Source organism: Coturnix japonica, chromosome 3 (genome assembly GCF_001577835.2).
Source record: "Coturnix japonica isolate 7356 chromosome 3, Coturnix japonica 2.1, whole genome shotgun sequence".
Taxonomy (NCBI): Eukaryota; Metazoa; Chordata; class Aves; order Galliformes; family Phasianidae; genus Coturnix; species Coturnix japonica.
This window is the reverse complement of record NC_029518.1, coordinates 30,169,259-30,192,127: the sequence shown is the minus strand read 5'-3', so window position 1 is coordinate 30,192,127 and position 22,869 is coordinate 30,169,259. Positions and strand designations below refer to the sequence as shown.

General features: G+C 41.0%; 2 protein-coding genes and 1 long non-coding RNA gene across 3 annotated transcripts; 1 reads left to right on the top strand and 2 right to left on the bottom strand.

Annotated features, from left to right (window-relative positions):
• Positions 1-1,894: 1,894 nt before the first annotated feature.
• On the bottom strand, positions 1,895-7,433 carry NDUFAF7 (NADH:ubiquinone oxidoreductase complex assembly factor 7). Its single transcript, XM_015857615.2, has 9 exons — positions 7,335-7,433; positions 6,940-7,014; positions 6,072-6,182; positions 5,293-5,503; positions 4,751-4,809; positions 3,951-4,064; positions 3,014-3,157; positions 2,571-2,744; positions 1,895-2,206 (listed from the first exon to the last, which is right to left on the bottom strand). The coding sequence occupies exons 3-9, from the start codon at positions 6,150-6,152 to the stop codon at positions 1,994-1,996; spliced, it is 996 nt and encodes a 331-aa protein (XP_015713101.1). The 5' UTR covers positions 6,153-6,182; positions 6,940-7,014; positions 7,335-7,433; the 3' UTR covers positions 1,895-1,993.
• Positions 7,012-22,135, top strand: CEBPZ (CCAAT enhancer binding protein zeta). Its single transcript, XM_015857599.2, has 16 exons — positions 7,012-7,637; positions 7,717-9,290; positions 10,217-10,448; positions 11,033-11,204; positions 11,838-11,926; positions 12,419-12,472; positions 13,189-13,291; positions 14,165-14,233; positions 16,432-16,498; positions 17,550-17,650; positions 18,429-18,489; positions 19,439-19,647; positions 20,607-20,690; positions 21,140-21,201; positions 21,292-21,373; positions 21,808-22,135. The coding sequence occupies exons 1-16, from the start codon at positions 7,113-7,115 to the stop codon at positions 21,945-21,947; spliced, it is 3,624 nt and encodes a 1,207-aa protein (XP_015713085.2). The 5' UTR covers positions 7,012-7,112; the 3' UTR covers positions 21,948-22,135.
• On the bottom strand, positions 21,657-22,790 carry LOC107311256. The gene is made up of 4 exons (XR_001553961.2): positions 22,655-22,790; positions 22,338-22,382; positions 22,022-22,105; positions 21,657-21,908 (listed from the first exon to the last, which is right to left on the bottom strand). It is a non-coding gene; the product is annotated as an uncharacterized LOC107311256 (long non-coding RNA).
• Positions 22,791-22,869: the final 79 nt, after the last annotated feature.

Genomic DNA, 22,869 nt, shown 5'->3' with positions numbered 1-22,869 from the left:
ATGGGGCCTCACAAGAGCAGAGTAGAGAGGGACGATCACCTCCCTATCCCTGCTGACCACCCCTCTCCTGATGGAGCCCAGGATCCCATTTGCTTTCCGGGCTGCCAGAGCGCACTGCTGGCTCATGTTAAGTTTCTCATCTATCAGGACCCCTAGGTCTTTTTCTGCCGAGCTGCTCTCAAGGACAACTCCTCCCAGCCTGTACAGGTGCCTGGGGTTCTTCCGGCCCAAGTGCAAAATTAAAGCTGAAGTCTGGCTTCCCTGTTAAAATACACCTAACTTTGCAGAAAAATCTTGATTGAATCTGTTCGCTGCAGCCACCAGTAAGCAGAGTATTTCTGCCCTTCCTACTATCTCGCATCCATTCTCCTAGCATGTTATTCTCAGGTTTGCACAGGGATGTGCCTGATGGGAGGCTGTGCCACTCCTGCACCAGGGCAGGTCATTCTTTCACTTTAATACTGTCAAAGCAGTGTAATGGAATTTGAGAGAGGCAGAATTTGACCCTTAACCTTGTCCTCCTGCTTAGGTGAGGTTTTGGAACCGATTCTTCTCCAAGAGGCATCCAACTGACCAAGTTTCAATGAAGCTGTTGCTACCTTCCATTCCAGCTGTAACAATATAAATACAGTCTGGTTTTAAGCTTCGGATTTTAAACTGGAGTTGTCACTGTCTGTTGTTTGTTTTTTGTTTCTAAAGGGAGAAAAGAAGCCAGCTCGGTTGCTTGAAAAGCACAACACAAGAGAGAAAAGGGTTACAGTAAGAAGTAAGGCCTGACTGCTGTCTTTCCCCACGAAGTCTGCTTTGTGCTGCAACAAAAAATATTGTATTAGCTATTTATTCTTAACTTGTATTAGAAAGAATGCTGTTAGCCTTTGGAGTGGTTTGCCTGATAATATGTGCACATATGCAGACTTACGGGGTCAGACAGTAGAAGCCACAAGCTGGTAGCTGAGGAACCAAAAAAATCAGACGCGTGTTATAAGTAAACTTTTTTCACTGAGTAGCAAAAATAGCTGAATTTCCTTATTCCCTTTTTTCTACCCTTACTGCAAACTTTGACAGCAGTAGGTTATAGTGTTTAATATCCTTACCCCTAGATGAATTAAGTTGCATTCAGTATTGCTATGATGATGCTAGAAAAAAAGCTCATGTAAAATTTTATAGCCTCAAATGGACACTGTCAAGTACTTTTATATTTTTATACATCCAATTGTTTGTAAATATCCTCTGATAAGCTTGAAAATAAAATTTATTTCCCTATCAGACTTGTTCCTTGTATTTACATGAAGTTTTTCTCCTGTAAACTCTTTTTAGAAGTGAATGGTTCTTCAGACTTTTTTGTTTGTGGATTGGTGTGGCATTAGATATATTCTGTTGTTGGAATTCTGTTAGCAGTTGCTTTCTGAAAATAACTTCTTTGCATGCTTCCTATTACCATTCTTAGAAAAATTACTTCCAAAGATGTTGAGACGTTGTTTTGAGTAAGTACCTCAGCTGAGCGCAGCTGAAATCTCCCAGATCACTTTTGTCACTGACAAGTTTTAACTTGATTCCTTTATACAGTATTCCTCTCAGCTCTGTAGTAAGACCCCGGAAACACTGTTCATTCTCAGCTCTGTGTACACTGATTTCTACACGTGTGGTTTAAGTAGGTCAGTCAGTAACAGCACTGTGTTGCACCAGATGTGCTCTGAAAGCACTATTTTTCAAAACATGCCTAGGCTCTGGAATGCGGGTTGGTATGAGAAAGGTTGGTAAGAGGAAAATTGCCTGGAAAAAATGTGACGTTTCATGTTCCTTCGGTTTAAAGGTAAATCAAAATGCTTAGTTGTCACCTTACTGCTTACTATTGCAAAACATTTAGTACGTGAAAATATAAAATGCACAGGACTTGATGGCTTTAACCTTAATTTTTTTTTTTATTTAATAGGTTGCTGCTGAAAGCTACCAATGCTACACATTTTAGTACAGTGATTATTTGTAACGAAGCTTACTTGAGTGAGAGTTCACCAAATCCAGCAACAGGTGGTAGGGGAGACTTGGATTGTGGATTATCTTTCTCGGCAGGACGTACAACTCTGTGATGAGGCAGCAAGGCGAAAAAATGAAAACAGTCTCCCATTTTCTTAGGGTTCATCAACATATCAAAGCTGTGGAGCAATTGCTCACGAGTTGCTGAGTCGCGTGAATTCTGCAAGAGCACCTAAAAAGAAAAAGAAGGTAGGCTGTAGCCCTTCTTGCTTCTCTATACGTTCCCTTGTACCTGTAATTTGCCCTTCAATCCTCTCATCTATCCTAGTGTCATAGTCCCATAATGTTAAGTAGGATGGGTGAGCACTGGTGGAACTCAACAGTAAGTATATACCAAAGTTTTGCATTAAATACTTGTAGAAGGAGTATGATGAGAGGGCTCCATATATCTAAGGGATGCAACTCTGCTACCTCAAAACAACAAGCAGTTTTTAACCACTTTTAGTAAGAACCTGATTGTAAAGCAGCTCTCTCGCCCATTGAGAGTGCTGCCTGTGGGCAAGGAGTGCACTGTATACCTGCACACACTATCATACCTGCAATCGGAGGTCAATACCCATGTTCTTTAAAAATTCCCGTTGTCTGATGGGACCCAATGTTGCTGTTCTTCCCTCTGCCATCTTTCGAAGATAGCTGAAATCAACATCTGCTGTCAGGTCTGCTGTACCTGGGGCTTTCAGTACATCATGATGTTTGTGATTCCGGAAACCCTGAAAAAGTAAACTGGAATGTTACACTCAGCTGTATTTCTAGCTATCAAAGATGTAAGTGTAGCAGGGTCTCAAGTTATGCTTCCTATCAGACAGAAACCCCAAAATGTACTGATTAACTGTGAAAGCAATTACACCGTTTTATAGCTGTGATAACAGTACAGTTTCCTGCTGTAATGTCCAACTGATTCCTTTTTTGCACCAGAACTTAATGATCCAAAGGAGAAAGAAAAGATAACAGTATTTTAGCATAGCACTTCTGGACTTACCCGGAAAGTGTCAGTTTTGGTTCCATCGTGACCATAATCAGCAATCAGTGCAGCCCCACCATTCTTTTCTATACGACAGGCAAGCCTCTGGATGAGGATGCCAGCCTCAGGACATACTTCCACGTGATCTCGTGTTTCTTCAGGCTAGTGCAGGGTTCAAAGACCAAAATACCTGTATTAGCAAAAAAGTACAGGGCAAGAGTATTTCACACGTGTCTTGTTGGGACTCATCACTCTTTGGGCACAGAGATACAGGGGCACAGTCCATGCTACCTATAGCTTGAGCTCCTTTTTGCTATAATGGTCTCTTTCAATTAGAGTTTTCCAAGTTCTCAATTTCTTTCATCTCTTATACAGCCTAATCCCTGGCATGAGGCTTTATAACAAATGAGAATACCTGCATGGAGTGGAACTGCATTACTGTGGTAATAAAAATTAGAAACAGCATTTTAGCCATGCATACACTTCAGAAAAACCTCTTTGTGTAAAATCTTGCAGTTTGTTTTAATCTCAATTACTTTAAGAATCCAGTGAATTTTAGAGAGAAAAAGTCTTAGACACTTGCCATTAAAGGTCAGTATGGCACATGTACCCAGTGACTATATATACAGGAGGTTGAGAGCCTGGCTTAGGTAGGGCCAGTGTTGAGAGGGTGATGTGCCAAACCCAACATAGAACTGTATGTTCCTTGCTGCATCCATAAAATGTCTTAGCCCCGATTTTGCTTAATTTGATGTAAACGTACATTGTTGTACCTTCAAAGCATACAAGGTTTAATGCTAGTGGACGCTTTGTGAAGTAAGAACTGTGTAAGCTGTGTTCACTCACTGATGGATGGAGGGGCATCATTTTCCTGTCAAAGTAACTGAGAGGCAGAATGTGGCTTTAAAGAGACAGTAATGACCTAATTAACAAACTCTGACAGTTATTGCCTTACCTGAATAAAGTTTTCTGTTGCAGGGGTCCTGGATGGTGACAGGACAAAGCGCAGCTGGTCAGGGACTTCTGGATCTATATCAACCAACACTTCATGCCAGCCCTTCTCTGTTCTCTGTTTAATTAACCCAGAGTATGCATTTTACACTCTAATTAGGTACGCAGCATCTTGTTTCTTTGACTGAACTATTCTATCAAGCATTTTCTCAAAAGTCTTAATTAAGAACATCATGTGTTATCAATAGTTACTTGTTGCTAATTAATTTCAGTAACTGCCTTTGAAAAAGCATGTGATAGAAACTGGGCAGTAGATTTAATAAGCACATGTTGAATTAAAAGGAAGAAATGGTGCAGTTGAGAACAATTCTTTTGACAATTCACTGTGTAACTTACTAAAATAAAATCATTCTAGCAATAATTTTTCATAAATATTCTGAAATTGAAGTTGAAAGTTTCTTCTGAATCGCATCTAGGCGGTTTTTTTGCTATTCACATTGCCATTAGCGGTACACAAAATAAAGCTGAAATAGAAACCTTATTCATGTTGTATAAGAAATGAGGGGAAAAATGACTTCTCTAAGCAAAAAGAAGCATTTAGATTTCCAAAGTTTTTCTCCATGCAAAAACTTTACTAACTTTACAGGTGTCAGATGAATTAACACCTTATTTGTCCCAGCTTAGTTAGAAGCATTTCATCACCACAGTCAATGCACGTATCTGGTTTGGTACCATCACTCTGTTCACCAAAGAGAAAAGATCATTAAGTATATGGTCACATTTACAATACTCATCTTGTTGTACCTGAAATTTATGTATTGGCAGGGCATCCAGAAACTCATGTGCTAAATAAAAGCTGTAACCTGGAAAAAGGTTAAAAAAATAAATAAATCAAGCTTTAAATTCTATTAAATCATTAATGCTTTCATAGCTGTTTTCAATGGAAAGTTAAAAATTAAAATGCTTTTCTTCTTCTTTTTTTTTTAATTCTAAAACATTAAGCCAGTTAATGGCACTGTAAAATAATCATTATTCCCAGCTTGGATACATTAAAGGCAACATTTCTACAGGCTGGCTTATAGCTTCCAGTGCTTTTTAAGATTTGTATCTCATGAAAGGACTACTATAGTTCCTGTGCCATTATTCGGGCAAAGAACAATTCAAAGTACATGAAATTGGGTAGCTATCCCAAACTGAAGTTATGATTCTCATTAATAAGCTTAAGAGCCTGCTTTGGACTCATGTAAGAATTAGGAGCTAGTATGTATAACTGCTTTTTTACCCATGAGGAAGGTTAGCAGAGCTGTCCTCAGTTACCCCTGTAACATGACACTTAAGCCCCTTACCTTGTGGTACATCCTGAATGTCTCTGTACCAGTAGATGGGAATCCCAGTCTTGCTAATGCCTTTCATGTAAGCAGAGTTGTTCTCAGGGTTTGACTGCACTTTTCCTCCTGTCAGCATCTCTGCTTGGATTGCACTGAGCTTAGGACTCACTTCTACCAGATGAATAGAGACATCACATTTACTAAGTACAGAGGCAAGCTGGTTGAAGACCTGCAAAGGTAGAAAAGTTCTATAAGGTGCAGTCATATACTGTATACCTTCAAGAGAGAATGAATGATGTGATAAAGGGTGTTTTTTAATTACTATGTTAATTACTTGATAGCTATACTCCAGTATCACAACAGGGATGGTTAACTTGAGCAATAAGCCCAGAAAGCTTCTAAAAACCCAAAGGAACACAACAGATTCACTCCTGCACTCTTGTTCTCTCTGCTCCCCACTGCTGCAGTCACTGAGGCCTCACACTTATGAGAGCCTGCATAATATATTTTCATAAATAAGCTGTGATGGAATGTTCCTGCCCTCCCTGTCAAGCAGTGTTTGTGTGGTTACATGCATGCCTGTGCTGTCCAGCAGTCCATATAGAAGCCTGGGCCTTTTTCTAAACAGCACAGACATGCACATGTTTTAGTTTAGAGCCAATGCTGCAAATCTGACTGCAGTGATGTGGTTACTAAAGAACATTAAACCCCAACAGCAGAACCTTCATTCTTCACATCACAGTGCAGCCACTGAATAAGGCCAGAAATAGGGAGTATTACAGTTAGCTTTCACCTACCCGCAATATATCGCTTGTGAGGGTGCCCGTCCCTGGGCCCAGTTCCACCAGCTGGAACGCATTCTGTTTGCCCATGGCCATCCACTCACTGATGTACCATATTCCTATTAACTGATAGAAACAACACAAAGAGTTACACTTGAACTCCAGTCTGTGGAAAGTGACACCTGCCTTCTGCCTGGTAACAGCTAAGAGTGGCAATACGTTCTCTCTGAACTTACAGATGGTGCCCCAAGCTATAAAACCAGAAAGGGCTTCCCAGCCTACTGCAAAGACAAGCTACTCACACAGACCAAGTCCTCTTTCATAGAACCAGAGTCTCATTAAGGCTGGAAGGACCATGAAGGTCACCTAGTCCAGCCACTGACCCATCCTCACCATGCCCACTGACCACGTCCCTCAGTGCCACATCCATATGGTTACTAAACACCTTCCAGGGACGGTGACTCCACCACCGCCTGGGCAGCCCGTGCCACTGCCTCACTGCTCTTTTCAATCAGTTTTTCCTAATACCCAACCTGAGCCTCCCCTGGCACAACTTAAGGCCACCACCTCTCATTCTATCACTGTTATCCAGAAGAGGCCAACCTCCCTCACTACAACCTCCTTTCAGGTTGCTGTAGAGAGCAACAAGGCCTCCCCTGAGTCTCCCCATCTTCTGAACCACCCCAGTTCTCTCAGCTGTGCTCCAGATCCCTCACACCTTTACCGCCCTTCCCTGGACAAGCTCCAGGGCATCAATGTGCGTTTAGACCTAAAACTCAGTACAGGGGGTGCAGCCTCAAATCTCTGGGCGAACGCTTTCCAAGGGAAGCTGAGGAACGAAACCTAAATCCTCGCTGAGCGGGTCGGGAGGGCGGTGCGTCACCTCTCCAAATATCTGGCTGATCTCCGGCGAGGTGATGAAGTCCTGTCCGACGCCGCCCCGCCGCGTGTAGTATCCCTGCGTGGGGAGGAGATGAGCGTCAAAGCATCGCGCCGCTCGGCTCGACCCCCGCCCGTTCCCGCCGCACCTGCCCGGGGTTGGTGAGCGCTTCCCGCATGTATTCCGCCACCGTTACCGGCCCGGTGGCCCGCAGCTTCAGCATGAGATGCCGCAGCACTCCGCCCGCATCGCCGCCCCCTGCGGCCCGCACCTCGCCCCCTGCGCTACAACGGAGCCGCGCCAACAACGGAGCTACGAGAGAGGAGACGAGCGGGGCTCAGGGCGGCCCGGCCCGCCGCTACCCACGGCGGGGCAGGGAAGAGCGGGCCGGCCGTTACCGTGGTGACATGGAAGAAGCCGATGGCGGCCGGCGAGGCCCAGCGCCGTGGCCAGGAGAGCGCGGCACGGCGGCAACTGCGGCAGCATCGTCCGGAACCACACGCTGCTCCTCCGCGACGGAAGCGGGCACCGCGCCTGCGTCAGAGAGACGCCTGCCTGACATGGCGGCCATCGGGGAGTTCGGCGTGCGGCAGCGGCCGGAGGAGGCGGATGGTTATGAGCTGGATGAAGATGATGACGATGGTGGTGGAGATGGCGATGGGTTCACGCTGGACGAGGTGCTCCGCCTCGGCGGCACCAAGGTGAGGGGAGGAGGGAGGGAGCGGGAGCGTGTGGGACCCGCGTGTGAGCCGCGTGTAACCGCCTCGATGTGTCCCGCAGCAAGACTTCCTCATGCTGTGCGCCTTGGACGAGGCGGAGGAGATGGTGGACGGCGGCAAGAAAGGGGCCATCGACGATCTGAAGGACGGGGAGCTGGAGGCATTCATCGGCTCCTTGGGGCTTGGAAAGTATGCAAAGAGCTGCCTGCAGGAGGAGGAGAGTGAGAATGAGGAGAAGAAGGGCAGCAAAGAGAACGAGAAGACCGTAAAGAAGGAGAAAAGCAAGAAGGAGAAGAACAAGGAGAAAAGCAAGGAGAACAACAAGGAGAAAAGCAAGAAGGAAACAGTTTCTCCTTCATCAGAAAGGAAAAAGGAAAAGAAAGCTGAAGAGCAAGTGAGTAGTAGAAAAGACAGCAAGAAGAAGCCAGCTGGTGGTGATCCACGGCAGCAGCAATCAGTACAGAAGGAGAGGCTGGAAGAGGACTTCACGTTTCGTGCTAGGGAGGTGATACTGATCAAACCTGGCGGCAAGTGGTACGACTTCGAGTACACTGCTGAGACTTCTGCTGAGCCGCAGGATCCAGCACTCCTGTCCCAGTACAAGGCCTTGGCCCAAAAGCTGTACCAGCATGAGACTGAGCTGTTCAAGAACAAGACAGAGTATCAGAAGAGGGCGTCGTCAGCGTGGATGAAAACGGTGGTGTCATCAGGCACCCTTGCTGACAGGATGGCAGCCATGACCCTCCTCATTCAGGACAGCGCTGTCCACAGTCTCCACTTTATTGAGAACCTGGTGAACCTCGTAAAGAAAAAGGGCAGCAGGCAGCAGAGCCTCATGGCTCTGGATACTTTCAGGGAGCTTCTCCTTTCAGATCTCTTACCAGATACTCGCAAGCTGTGGTCTTTCTCACAACGTCCATTTAACAACATAGAGAAAATGTCGAGTGGCAACAGAGACTCAAGGGACAGACGGCTGATACTGTGGTACTTTGAGCACCAGCTGAAGCTGCAGGTGGCGGAGTTTGTGCAGACCTTGGAAGTACTGAGCCACGATTCCCTGACAGCAACAAAAACCCGGGCACTGGCAGCTGCCCACGAGCTTCTCTGCAACAAGCCCGAGCAGGAGAAATTTCTGCTTGTTCAGCTGGTAAATAAACTGGGAGACCCTCATAACAAAATAGCCACCAAAGCCTCTTATCTGCTAGAGACTTTACTTCACAAGCATCCAAATATGAAAGGAGTGGTATGCGGTGAGGTGGAGAGACTTTTGTACCGCTCAAACATCAGTGCAAAGACTCAGTATTATGCCATGTGCTTTTTAAATCAGATGGTCCTCAGTCACGAAGAAACTCCATTGGCCAACAAGCTGATAACTTTGTATTTCTGCTTTTTCCGGAACTGCATCAAGAAAAAAGATGTTGAATCCAAAATGCTCAGCGCTCTCCTTAGTGGGGTAAACAGAGCTTACCCTTATGCTGAGATCGGTGATGAGAAAGTGAAAGAACAAATGAACACCTTGTTTAAAGTTCTGCACCTTGTGAACTTCAACACCAGCGTCCAGGCCCTGATGTTGTTGTTCCAGGTTATGGACTCCCAGCAGACCGTATCCGATAGGTACTACACGGCGCTGTATAAGTGAGTGACAGGTTTGGATCTTTGTTAAAAGCTTCACTGCCATTAAGGTTTTGCAAACTTTGTGTTCCACTGGATAAACGTTTCTGATCTTTACTACGAGCTAGAAAATAACATACTTAATTCGTTTATTTTTTCAACTCATTGTGGGGATAAAGAACAGTGGGAGGTTGTCAGAATGTGACTTCACGCTGTTTTCTGGCAGCACATTGTAATTCCAGATGCATTTTAACACTATTTGATAATCACTTATTCTGAAGTCACTTTTACAGACAATGTGTTTTAGTGATTTAATAGCCTAAAATCCTGTTGTCTGTTTTTCATCATGGAGGAAAACCCTGTGTCAACATAGTCCTTAGGTGACTTAATTTGTTGAGTTGGGAAAACTTGTGGTCTAAAAGAATCTCCTTTTTGATTGTAGCTGATTATTTAGACGCTTGGTGGGATCCTTACAGGTTTCTGTTTAGCTGATGCTGATTTTATAAATGGAACTTAGTTCCCCCCAGACCATGCAATGCATTTGGAGGCCTTCCAGATAGTGTTGGAAAAAAAGTGAATAGAAAGCAGACTTGCCAACACAGATATCTGGCCTGATTGTGAAGCCTGACAGTTGCCAACCATTTTCTTTCTACTTTTTTGATTATCTGAATAGTTCAGATTAGTTTGTATGACCTCAGTGTTTAAACTTCTATGTTGAACTCAGTTTTTAATATGTATATTTTCTTACCTTTATTTCACTTACCGATACAATGTTTTTTAAAGTTAATTGTTTGTTAAGTATTTGCAGATATCATAATTGTTTGTTCTATTGGAGAACAAACTGTGACTGTACTTCTGGATACCTGTCTATAAAATGTATGTTGTAGTTTTTGATAGCAGTTATTCTCCAGTGTGCGTTATGATGATTAATTCTCCTTTGTTTTCTACAGGAAGCTTCTAGATCCTGGTTTAGCAACCTGCTCAAAGCCATCCATGTTTCTTAATCTTGTCTATAAATCTCTGAAGGCAGATGTGGTGTTACGGCGAGTGAAGGCCTTCGTGAAGAGGTTGCTTCAGGTCACTGCTGGACAGGCACCGTCCTTCATTTGTGGAACCCTGTACCTTCTGTCTGAGATTCTAAAAGTAAAACCAGGCCTGAGGGTCCAGTTACAGGATCACGTGGTATGACTTCTTTATTCCATAGGGCTAAGAGAGATGTTCACCTTTCCCTTACCTATTTCTCTTTGTGAATAATTCTTCGTACCTCAAAAGGGCTACCTTTTAAAATGGGATTCTTAAGAGATTTAGTTCATATCTGATTGTTCTGTGTCTAAAAGTACTTGAACAATTATAACTGCATTAAAAATCTGCAAAGATGTTGTCCACTTTCTAGCGGATCCTACAGCCTCCATTCAAGGAGAGAGTTATTTTACTAAATGCTGTATAAGTAAGCAGATAAATGCTTCAATCCAAAAAGCTTTGTCAGAACATGGCCTTCTTCTTTTTGCAGTCTTTGAAGTATAACCAGGCAGTATGGAAATAATGTTATTTTCTTTCATCAGATGATGAAGGACCATTGCACTTGTGTAATGACTTCTGCATGACTGTAAAGTTCAACTGTAGACTTGTATCATGGCCAAAAATACGTGTTGCCTAAACACTGTGTTTTGGTGTGCTGATTCTTCAGAAATGTGTGGATTTTTCTAACAAGTTGTAATAAAAATGAAAAAGAAAAGCTGTTCACAAATGTTTTCTTTGTTGTTTAGGAGTCTGATGAAGAAGAGTGCTTTAAGGATCAAGAAGAGGCTGAAGAGGATGAGGAAACTTTCTTGGATGCAGACAAAGTAGAAGGGGAAGAGATGAGCGCAACAGAAAATTCTACTAAAGCAAATAATCTGAGTTCAGCTGCCTCATGGGTTCATCATCAGAATTTGGGAGGTAAGTTAGCAAGAAAACATAATGCATTCAGTTCCTAACATTCAGTAACAGGGACATGTTGATCAAGACTGGTAAAATTAATTAGAACATAATTATAGATTTTCTAATTGAAGTTTGATTCAAACCAATCAGAATCATTTTTTTTTCTTCCAAGTTGAAAGGCATTCAGAGTAATGTAGCCATTGTCAGGGTGTGTGTAGCTGCATATTCAGTTGAACGTTGCTGGAACAAGTTGTCTAGCTCTCAGCCTGCTTCTAGCTTTGCTCTTTCCTGATGACCTTTTCACAGAGTCATAGAATCATCAGTCTGGAAAAGATGTTCAAGGTCACCAAGTTCCAGCTATCATCTAACCCACCAAGTCCCATCGCTAAATCATATACTTTAGTGCCACATCCACACGTCTCTTAAATACCTTCAGGGATGGGGACTGTACCTCCTCTAGGCAGCCCATTCCAGCACATTACCACCCTCTCTGAAGAAATTATTTCTGATGTCGAGTCTAAACCTCTGATACAACGCAAGGCCGTTTCCTCATGGGCCATCACTTTTCACCTGAGAAAAGAAACCAGCATCCTCCTGCCTGCAAACTTTCAGGTGGTGGTGAGGTCATTTTCTATCTCTTTTGTCCCCCAGGGAGAAAGAATGGAGTTTCCTATGATCCTTTTCACCGAAGTCCTTTGTACTGTGGTGCTGAAAGTACAAGCCTTTGGGAACTGAAGAAGGTAAAGCATTCTCATGTTACTGCATGCTGTGTTTCTTAGTGTGATCCTTGTATCAAGAAAAGGAAATCAACTTGGTTATTTCCGGAGTAGTTCCCTCAGTGACATGACAGAGGGGTTAGAAGACACATCGTTCAGGTCTATGCTTGTATGTGCTGTATTTGGTGCTGTTATTCCAGAGTAGGAATAGTAGTTTTGGAGCAGAAATTTGATCTATGATCTTTTTTAGACTTTTGAATCTTTTATTAATGAAGCCTGTTAGTCTTTAGTTAAATAAAATTGTAGTTGAGGATACTTCTGGCTAATGATAACAAAAGATTAGAACTTGACATTCCTTAGTTTTTCAAGGGCAGAGCCTCAGTACCTGCTAATGTGTTGTTTGGTGAGTTGCAGAGTGGTCTTAAAATACAGCGTTGTCAGAAGTCTACGACAACCTGTAAAAACGATGACATTTATTTTTGATGTAGAAATAAACAAATGTTTTGTGTTTTTCAGCTTTCTGAACATTTTCATCCATCTGTGGCTCTCTTTGCAAAAACAATTCTAGAAGTAAGTGCTTTTACCTGTCTGTAGCTTCGAACTGTGATTTTTATCTTAGCTGTCTTTTGCCGTTGAAGAAAGGTACAAAACCTTATTGCACTCTGCAGGTTGCTAGAAGTTCTGCAGAGCTGCAAGTAACATGCACTCAAATTCAAAGCTTGCCATTGAATTAGTGTTTTATCTAAACAAGACTGTTCACAGAAGGAAATAACATGGTTAAAAAGTGCATATTATGACCCTTAGAGCTATTTTAGGTTTTGGTCTGTCTGCTTCAAAAGTTCTGGGTTTTTTTGATGTGAGAGGCTCTATTTTTGAAAGAAAACTGTTACTTATTTAATTCTTAAAATACAGTTGTGATATTATGCACAAGCACCTACTTATGATTTTTATTTTCTCTTATATATATGGTCTACAAGTTGCACTGTTAACTTTTAGCAGTTGCAAACTGTGAATCTCTGTCAGTAAAAAGAATCTCTGTTTCTTTAGCACAATACATTGCAAGGCAGCTCATCACTGAAACAAAGCAAGGGAGATGCTTTTAGAAGAAAATATTGACATTCCAAGAAGAAAAGCGTGTAAAAGAACTGGGTTAACTTGTTGGGCTTAAATGATGAGATATCCCCCAATTTTTATTGTTGTTTAATTTTGTTCTCAGACCATTTGAGCCCTCTGACTATATGTTTTTCTTTCTGAAAATGAAGAGAACAAACATTTTCTTATTTCAGGGGAATCACATCCAGTACTCTGGTGACCCTTTGCAAGATTTCACGTTAATGAGATTCTTGGATCGCTTTGTGTACAGAAATCCCAAACTCCACAAAGGCAAAGGTAAATCTATGCTTGTCAAATGTTTGGAGTGCATGTGGTGCACCAGAGGAGTGGCATCAGTCTGCAGGGCTGTGTGAAAGATAATCTGTAACTTAGAACCAGCTGCCAGCCGCATAGGGCTGCCTCATAACCAGAGTTTCAGCAGCTGCCAAGCTAGGAGGAATAAATGTAGGGGAATGTAAGGACTGAGTGCAGAATATTTGAGGTTGGAAAGCATCTATGGAGATCTTTTAGTCCAACTCCCCTGCATAAGCAGGCTGCCTAGGACCATATCTAGCTGGCTTTTGAAGATGGCATCTTCAGAGGGAGGCTGCACAGCCCCTATTGGGCAACCAATGCCAGTGCTCAGCCAGTCTCACAGTAAAAAGTGCTTCCTGATGTTCAGATGAGTACAAACCCCATTTCGTCACCTTATCCCTGGGCCCTCTGAAAATAGCCTGACTTTATCTTCTTTATACATTCCCTTTAGATATTTGTACACATTGATGAGATTCTCTCTCAGGTCTGCTCCAGGATGAATAGTCCCATCCCTCGTGGCTGTTCTTCACAGGAGAAATGCACTCGTCCTTTCATCTTTGTGGCTCTTTCCTGGGCTCCCTGTAGTATGCACATCTCTCGTTATGTTATTATGTATTATTATTACATTATACACCCTCCAGGCGTATAGCTTCACCAGGACTGAACAGAGGGAAAGGATCCCTTGCCTTGGCATGATGATAACACTCCTCCTAATACAGTCCAGGTTAACATTGATTGTCTATGTGGCAAGGGCACATTGCAGCCTGTCAGGGTCCCTCTGGATGGCAGCCATTCCTCTCAGCTTTGTGTAAGTTCTAATAAAGTAATTTGTTTCTGATTTATGTTCTGCTACAGAGAACACCAGCAGTGTGGTAATGCAGCGGAAGAAGAAACAGTTTATGACGAGTACACAAAATCTGGCAGGTAGGCTGGCCTCTTTTCTTTTAACATTATGGTTAAGAAACTGTTTTTTTGAAGTTAAAGGAAAGGAATCTTGGCTGATCGTTGTGAACATCCATCCACTGTGCTGTGCTGTTTCTGTTGTCTCAGTCAGTGTCTATTTGAGTAGAAAAACAGTTTATCTTCTGCTATACTACTACTCAGCTTTACTCATCAAATCTTTATTATACATTTCCTCCCTATATTATCTTTCTATTTATCAATTATTTTCTGTTAGTAATTCCTTTTTCTTAGGCAGTGCATCATCAGCCTCATACCTTCTCCTTCGCCATTAGGAAATGTATAACAGCAAAGGACAGAGTGCCTGAAAACAGCATGCCTTTTTGTCTACAGTGCTATTTTTGCTTTCACCCTTATGTATTTTCTGTATTTTCTCATGCTAACTTTCCATTTTTTTCCTGCATCTCATACAAGGTGATACATTCACTGGGTAGAGAGTATTTGCAGTCCTGTATAAAAAGTTCAGGGCATTGTTACAAATTGGCTTGTAGCTGGCAGTGCTGGGGGCAAAAATACTGCTAAGAAACAGAAACAGCCCTAGAGTTTCATCTGGCTAGTGATAATTTTAGTTAGAAGAGCAATCTTTCAGGGTATTAACTTTAGAAACTTACAAGACAGTACGTTTCCTGCTCACAGATATGCCATTTTTATGTCTCACATCCTAATTTTTTTGCTTCTTGAAATTTCATAAAAATATGCCTAGAATTATATGATAATATTTAAAATGTAAGCTGGTCTAGTACCAGCTATTGCAATAGTAGTATGCAGTTAATGCATTTGTTTCCAAACTGTTGTATAACCTCATTAATTCTGCTTAATATAATTGAAAAGTGACTTATAATCTCAGAAAATGGGTTTATATAACAGTGTAAAACGTATTAAGCTCTTTCCTTAGATTATGTGGATTACTTCAAACAATGCCACAGCTGTGGCTTTTAGGATTTGTGTTCAGTATCTCTTGTATTCTTGCTTTGGTGGGTGACTACCTGCCTACAGAAAAAACCTGGGTTTTGTCCACTCCCAGTCTTTACAGTGATTATGGGCACGGTTTGATGGTAAGAACCAGTAGTTAAAAGCAGGGTAAAACTTCAGGCTTGTTCCTTGAGGACAAAAGAGGTACCATAATCTGTGGTGAAGCCTTTAACGTTCCCACAGATGTACTTCCTGTAACTTTAGATCTGATGTGTTAAGCAGAAGCTTTACTAATACAGATTAACTGATGTGCCATTAATGATGTGTGTTTTTCTGGCTACAAAAGCTTAAAGAATTCTTATCTAGAATACATTTGAGGATGTAATTTGTTTTTGCATTATATAGTTTATTCTTACTTGAAGTAACAAACTGAACACTTACCACAAGTTGAGGAAGTTAAGTATTTTACAAGCAAAATGTCCAATATAGTATTTATATTATATATATATTATAGTTAGGCACTGCTGAGGCATGAAGAACTGAGATTGCAAATCCTCTGATACCTTCTGCTGTTCATTCGAACAGTCCTTTTGTATGCTGATCCATTTGACTTGAACCTTTGTCACTTAGGAAATAGTACCATGTATGTCCACTGAGATAAGTGGTAGCACTTTCTTCTGAGGTGAGGGAGGGAAGTGGAAGACACAAGAAGGAAAGCTTCTTCACAGGGCCGATCATTGATACCCTAGTTGGTCTGTTGCTGTGGATGTCATACTTTGTCCTGTTTCCTCAGGAATGGTGGTAGAGCGGGGCTGGATTTTTCAGCATGCTTGATTGGCTTCTGGTACATGGCTCTTATTTCAGCTGCATTGCTCCTTACTGCCTGGGGAGCTGGGCAGAAGCAGTTCTACTGTGTCAGTGGATGAGAGCTAGCTTATATTTTTTCTTACCTTATTTCTAAAATAAGAATAAAAAATAAAAGTATCCCTGGGGTGGGTGACTGCGCAACCTCACTTGTTGGCGTGTAAATTAGAGCCTGATGGAGTTTGTCCAAGGAGGCTGCTCACAGCTAATTATCAGTGTATAGCAAGAACTGTTGAAGTTTTGTGATGAACTCACTTTGTGTAACAGATGGCACTGAGTATTGGTGTGCTTCTGTCTGTAATGCTGTTTAACCATTTGTGACACCGCTGAAAAGAATAACAGTCATTTCAACCTGAAGTAAAATCAGTTCTTTTTGGCTTTTGCAGTCAACAGTAAGGAATTCCTTGCCAAAGATGAAAGCAAAATCCCAGTGGATGAACTATTTTTTCACAGGTAATGAAATATTTACGAACATTCATTTTAAGAGTTTTTTAATGCAATGCATTCAAAAATAAATTACATCTAATAAGCATTTGCCAGTGCTTGCAAATTTTGATTAATTTGAATGACTTGTGATGGCAGTTTCCATGGAATGTAATTTCAGAATTTATCAAAAGGAAAGAATAGCATGAATGAAAGCAGTCAGTGCTTGGAGACTACACATCAAATAATATTGTGATGATAAGTACACTCTAAACAGTGCGTGATAATGAATGGCTCGTGGGTTGCAATTCTTAAGTAATAGAAGTAGATTTATTATTATGACTTAATTGGTAGATCGCAGGGTTTTTTTTTTTAGTCTGGGGAAGGGGAAGCTGAGGGGAGACCTTACTGCTCTCTTCAGGTGTCTGAAAGGTGATTGCAGTTCAGTGTTGAGTTGGTCTTTCCTCACTGGTGACAGGTGACAGGACAAGGGGAAATGGCCTCGAGTTGCACCAAGGTAGTTTAGGTTGGATATCAAGAAACACTTCTTTACAGAAAGGGTTGTAATGCACTGGAATGGGCTTCCCAGGGAGGTGGTTGAGTCACCATCCCTGGATGTGTATAGAAATTAGATGTGGTGCTCGGGGACATGATTTAGCAGAGGGTTGTTAGTTTGGGTAGTATGGTTAGGCCATGGTTGGACTCAATGATCTTTAAGGGCTTTTCCAGCCTGAGCATTTCTATGATTCTAAGTTGAACTTGGCACTTTCCAGATCTGTACATCTTCCTTTAGCCCCTTTATAAATTCACTGTGTTCAAAATGATTTCTAGAACCTCTGTAAAATTGTGTTGGTTTAATCTTACAGTAGGGATTTACAGTTCGAAAAAGAAAGAAAATACAAATCTCTGTCCTGGGATGTGTTTGAAATAGTTGACCTACTCTTTTCAACTGGAAAAATACACTATTGAATTAATCAGCTGGGTTATTTTTTAGTCTTTTTTTTTTTTTTTTTAATCTTATAAAGAATTACTTTACTTATAAAGAATTAGCTTTGTGTCTGAGAGTAATATGTTGTTCCAGATTTTATACAAAGTTTGATAAGATGAGAGAGAAACGCAGGCGCCAGGATGACGAAGAAAGTGTGGAAGATGTGGACGATGATGAGTTTGAAAGAGCATTGGGTAAAGTTGCCTTTTTTCTTGCAGTAATTATTCTGGTATTTCCTGCTTTTACAAATTACTAATTTACCCTTTTTGTATAAAACAATCCGATACATGAATGTGGAAGTGGAAGAAAACTGACTTTTCAATTCTTGTTCTGTGCTACTAAATACAGCTTGTTTAGCTCAGGTAGAAAATCATGGGTGTTTGAGTGTAAACAAACTGGAACAATCAGTTGATGCCCCTTTGATCTTTACCTTATGTAGCCTAAGAATGAAATAACCTTTTCTTTTAGCCTGTTCATTTTTACTGCCCTGTCTTTTTAAACCTTCCTCAGAGATTCTCCCTCGCGAGATGAGTTGTTCAGTTGGAGCCTTGGCAAACTGCTGGCCTGAAAATTAGCCAACAGATGAGCTGTCAGGACACTTGTCTGAAGTATCCTAGTTGAGTTCTTATCTTATTTGGAGTAAGGGTTTAAGAACAGAGGTGTCTGCTTCTATCATCATCTGGTCCTGGCCAGAAATCACATTCTGGACAAAGCAAACTCTTATAATTATTCAGAGAGAAGTCTGTCATCTATCTGTTTTCATTTTGTTTGATTTATTTTTCTTCAGAAAAAGTCCAGTTATTTTAAAGTAACTGTTTTGTGGAATATTTTTTTGTGGGAGTATGAACCCTTTAATATCAGATCCCTTTGTTATTGATGCAGATCATGTAAGTTGTTCGGGGAAAACAATGCTTAACATTTTGCATCAACTTTGTTTGACACTTCATAGCAAAAAGTATTTTTGTTCCCCAGATGCATTTGAAGCTGATGATAGCGCTGTTGGTGTTAACCAGGATGATCTTGATTTTGCTGGGTAAGACTTTAAATCAATTCTTTCATCTTTCAGCTTATCATTATTAAAGGAATAAAAGAAAGCAATAGCAATTGAATGCTGGGTAATGCTGCTTTTGTCATCCCTCAGAATGGAGCATTGTGATTCAATGATGCTTACAGCACCTTGGCCTGAAGCGTGAGACCTGTAGTATGTTATCTGTACAGTGCAGTAACCCAGTAAACAAGGTGTAATCTTACTTGTTTTTCATTGTCTCTGGTTTCTGCTTGGGAATTACCACGTACAGGAGGAAGCAGAATGAGGCATAGTTGTGCTGCTGCTGTCAGGACTGGTTGTAACTGGACCTAACTCAGGGAATAAACTGTGGAGTCCAGAATCACAGAGCTCAGTTTTCAGGAAGTCAGCAGTTCATTAGTGATTGATTAACCTCTTTTTTTAGTTAAAATATCTTCAACATACCCCTAAAATCAGTGTGGAAAATTCTTTTTAAGAACTGAAATGAGAATTTAAGTTTAAGCTCCTACTGAAATGTTTCTGTAACCCTGATTGGTGGAAGTAAAAAACAAGAGGAGACATAAAACAATAACTAAGCACCTACTATCCAGGGAGCTGCATTTACTTTCTGTGGGGAAAAAAAGCAAGAGATTTCTTTCTCATATGGAGATCCGACATATGATGTGGCTTTTACTGAAAAGACTTTCCATGTGTCTTTGCTCCTTTTCAGGAAGACTCAGTTTATTTTAGAATAGGATTATTCCCGAAACTTCTTAAAGTTGCTTAGTTTTTAACTAAGAGTTTTTAACTAATAGAGTTCCATACCTGCGTGCATTATATATTTATTATTACTGTACTTACAGAATTTGCCGTGATGTTTTACTTTTTTACCATAGTGTTTATGGGTAGATGGATGTTATCTGACAAACTGTATTCTAACAGATGATGTGCTGAACCTGTTATGTATTTGTTTTAGTAATATAAAAAAGAAAAGCGATGGGAATAAGAAAAGCAAAAGAAGTGAGGATTCCGGTGATGACTGGGATGATTCTGATGATGAAGAATTCAGTGACCTGGATGATGAGGAAGTCTCCTTAGGAAGCATGGAAGAAGGTGACTTCGAAGAGGATATGGATGAAGAAGGAGGTGTATTTATGGATGTGTCTGGTGATGATAACAGCCCAGGTAAAGTAAAAACAACAACAAAAAAAAACAACAAGAAAAATCTTAAAAATAGATCATTTAATTTGCAATTACATATTTAAATTAATATTTGGTTATCTAGGTGAGAGGTTTGGATTTTAACTGAAGAACAAAAACGTTTTCTGTGCAGTCTCTGAGATGAAAGTGGGAGTTATGCATCAGGGTTTAACAGTTTGCATCTAAGATGTGATTTCTTGATTCTGAAAGCACTGGCAGAACAAAAGTAGCTTTATAAATAAATGACTACAGTACACACCCTTATTTCAAAGAGAAAAAAAAAAGTTTCTGACTTCTTTTATTTCTTTAGGTTAGGTAATGTTAATTTTTATATGGGGTAACTTTCTATTTTACTGGCTTGTATGTAACAGCTTACTCATCTGATGCAGCTGTGCACCCCTATTTTTATTGCCTCTGTAACAGTAACTGATTGCTGCACCTTTATGGTTTTATTGTCTTTTCAACTGAAAAAGATGGGTTACTCAGAATGCACTTTCTGTGCCTGGCAAAGCAGAAATTAATGGAGTATTTCAACTAATAACTTAAGGTCACAGGAACGTGATTGAAGATAGAGCAGGTAAATTATTCATACAGCTGTTAACACGTGAGTCTTCCATAAGACTGTTATTTCATCATACTTAAGCATGACAAAGTTTACATAGTGTCCTAGCCTTCGTATGTTATATGTCTTAGTTTCTTACTTCATTCATATTTGGTGCTTTGGAAAAAAAGCTTAAAGGCAGATCACTGAACAGTATTTATGGCTTTAAGAAATCGAGGTTCACTTGCGTCCACTGTCATTTAAACTTATTTTTGAAGTAAAGACTCAGATCATTGAGATAGATTTATATCTAAACAGATATTTTTATTGGCTATTGCACTTTAAATACATGCATAAGGTGTGAGAATGAGGAACTGATTTATTATTGTCTTTTTTCTGACAGACCTTAACAATGACAATCAATCGAAATCTGTCAGTAAAAAGACCAAGAGAAAGAAAGATGTGAATTTTCTGGCATCACGTGAAGGTAAGGAAGTATTTCCATTTGTGAAGGCCTGATACTCATGAGAATAGTCCACTACAGTGGATTTGTGGATCAGATTTCAATGAACCATAGAAAAAAAGGAATAGGTTTTAGCTTTGTCCTCTAAACAGTGTGGCCTAATTCAGAATGATGATCTGCTCTTGAAGGGCTGTGGATCAAAGGAGGTGTATTTGAAGGATGGAGTTGTACTGACAGAGTAGCTTGTGGGTTTGCATCTGCTACCAATTGCATAGAGTTCTGCTATTTAGTTCCTGCTGGATAACTTCCCCTCCCCTCTTTTTAGGGGAGGTGGTGAATAAAGCTTGTTAACAGAGTTATTTTAGGTGGTCTTACTGAATTTAGAAACAAAGAACAGTAAAACACCTTCTGTTCTGGCATTATTGTGAATCTGAATTTCTGTCTCTCATAATCATCATACTTCTTGTTTGAAGGATCCAGCCAAGGAAAGAAGAGAAAACTCAAAGATGCCAAAATATTGGCAGCTGCTGAAGAGGTAAGTTAGATCAATCCTTAGGAAAAGAAAAAAGTTGAAGTATTTTACATGCTTCTTTGTAGTAAAATATGAAAAATTCTCTTTTCACAGATTGGCTATCTGCTGGATGAAAATGCTGGGTCCAAGTTTGACAATATTGGAATAAATGCTATGGCTAACAGAGATAACGCAAGTAAGTACATGCTATGGAGAGCAGGTAGTTGTGCTCTTCTGCTTCTTTCTCTTTAGATTTTATACTTAAAAGTGATACACTTTAAGTGTGGTACACATAAGGTTAGAGAGAACGCAGGAGTGAAAACAGCTCAGTGTAAATAAGAGATGATATAGTATTTTTCAGGTAAGAGATGCACGGTGCTAATATTAACTGTGACAACTGGACTTAATAAGGCTTCAGAAAAGAGGAGGCTTTTATGTTCTCCTTTTACACTGTAAAATAAAAACTGTGGAGAAAAAAGTTCTCTGGTGTTAATAAAACCAGCAGTTTGCATTTTATTACTGTTTATAAATAAATAAGTTTTAACTTTTACATGATTTATCTGTATCCCACATGATGTCCAGAAGTATCCATCAGCTCCTGACTTTATCTTCTATTTTTCCTCTTTGCAGATATCAAACAGATCAAGTGGGAGATAGAGCGTGACAGGTGGCTTCACAACAGGGATGCAAAAAGCATCATCAAAAGGAAAAAACAGTTCAGGCACGCAGGGCTGAAAAAGAAGTACAGAGGCAAGAAAGCAAAGAGATGAGCTCAGCATCATAACGTCGATGTTTTTATAATAACTGGTGCAAAATAATTATTCTCTTTATCATCCTGTCTTACTTTAATTCTTGCTGCTTAACCATGCCATTTGGTCATTCTCTCTTATGCCGTGAATTCCAGACCACTCGTTGGATTTGTAATAAACTGAAAAAGAGGAAAATCTGTTAGCTGTAACTTAGTGATTTTATGGCTGCTCTGTTTGGACATAGAGCCCTCCGCTTCTGAGGTCTCCATCCAATGCTCCAGCCACACATACATGTAACAACAAACACTTCTACAATCTCTCCTGGTGCAGCTGTAAGCAATAATACAATCCCTTTTATACATAAGATGAAAGAGAAGCTTGGAGCATGAAGCCAGCAAAACACAAACCTACCTTCCAGAACTGACGGAAACCTCTTCTGCATTGTGTATCTGAAGTCTGACAAGAAATATAAGTCAGCAGTTACTCAGCATATTTTAAGAGAGATAATACACAATTTTTTAAGAGAAATAATTAAATACACTATTTTTTTCTAAATACTTTTGCGTAAGTTTGGCCTAACTCAGCAGCTCTATCAGCTGAGTGCTTCCTGGGCTTCCTCACACTGATGGACTTTAAGCCGTACCGTTAGTGCAGTGATGGAAGCCTTACTCTGAGCACAGCGAGCCACTGCCCGAGCTCACCCCGGCCGCCCTCCCGCCCCGCCGCACCTCGGCTGCGGTCCATGGCGCGGTAGAGCAGCAGAGCCCCGGCCAACCCCGCCGCCTCCAGCGCTACCAGCCCCAGCACCAGCCGCCTCCTCATGGCCGCCGGGTTCCGCTTCCGCCAGCGCCGGTACAAGCTGCGCACACGCCCCGCCCGCTGGGGCTGCCTGTCATTGAGTATCGCTGCCTCCTGCGGCTGGTTGGTGTATATATAAAGGCGC

Coding starts and splice junctions, on each gene's coding strand:
- NDUFAF7 (XM_015857615.2), bottom strand. CDS start 6,152: ATGGCCATGGGCAAACAGAATGCGTTCCAGCTGGTGGAACTGGGCCCA. Junction 4,065..4,750: donor TGCCAATACATAAATTTCAG/GTACAACAAGAT, acceptor TTAATTAAACAG/AGAACAGAGAAGGGCTGGCA. Junction 2,207..2,570: donor GTATTGACCTCCGATTGCAG/GTATGATAGTGT, acceptor TTTTCTTTTTAG/GTGCTCTTGCAGAATTCACG.
- CEBPZ (XM_015857599.2), top strand. CDS start 7,113: ATGTATTCCGCCACCGTTACCGGCCCGGTGGCCCGCAGCTTCAGCATG. Junction 12,473..13,188: donor TTGCAAAAACAATTCTAGAA/GTAAGTGCTTTT, acceptor TTCTTATTTCAG/GGGAATCACATCCAGTACTC. Junction 17,651..18,428: donor TGAGTTTGAAAGAGCATTGG/GTAAAGTTGCCT, acceptor TTTGTTCCCCAG/ATGCATTTGAAGCTGATGAT.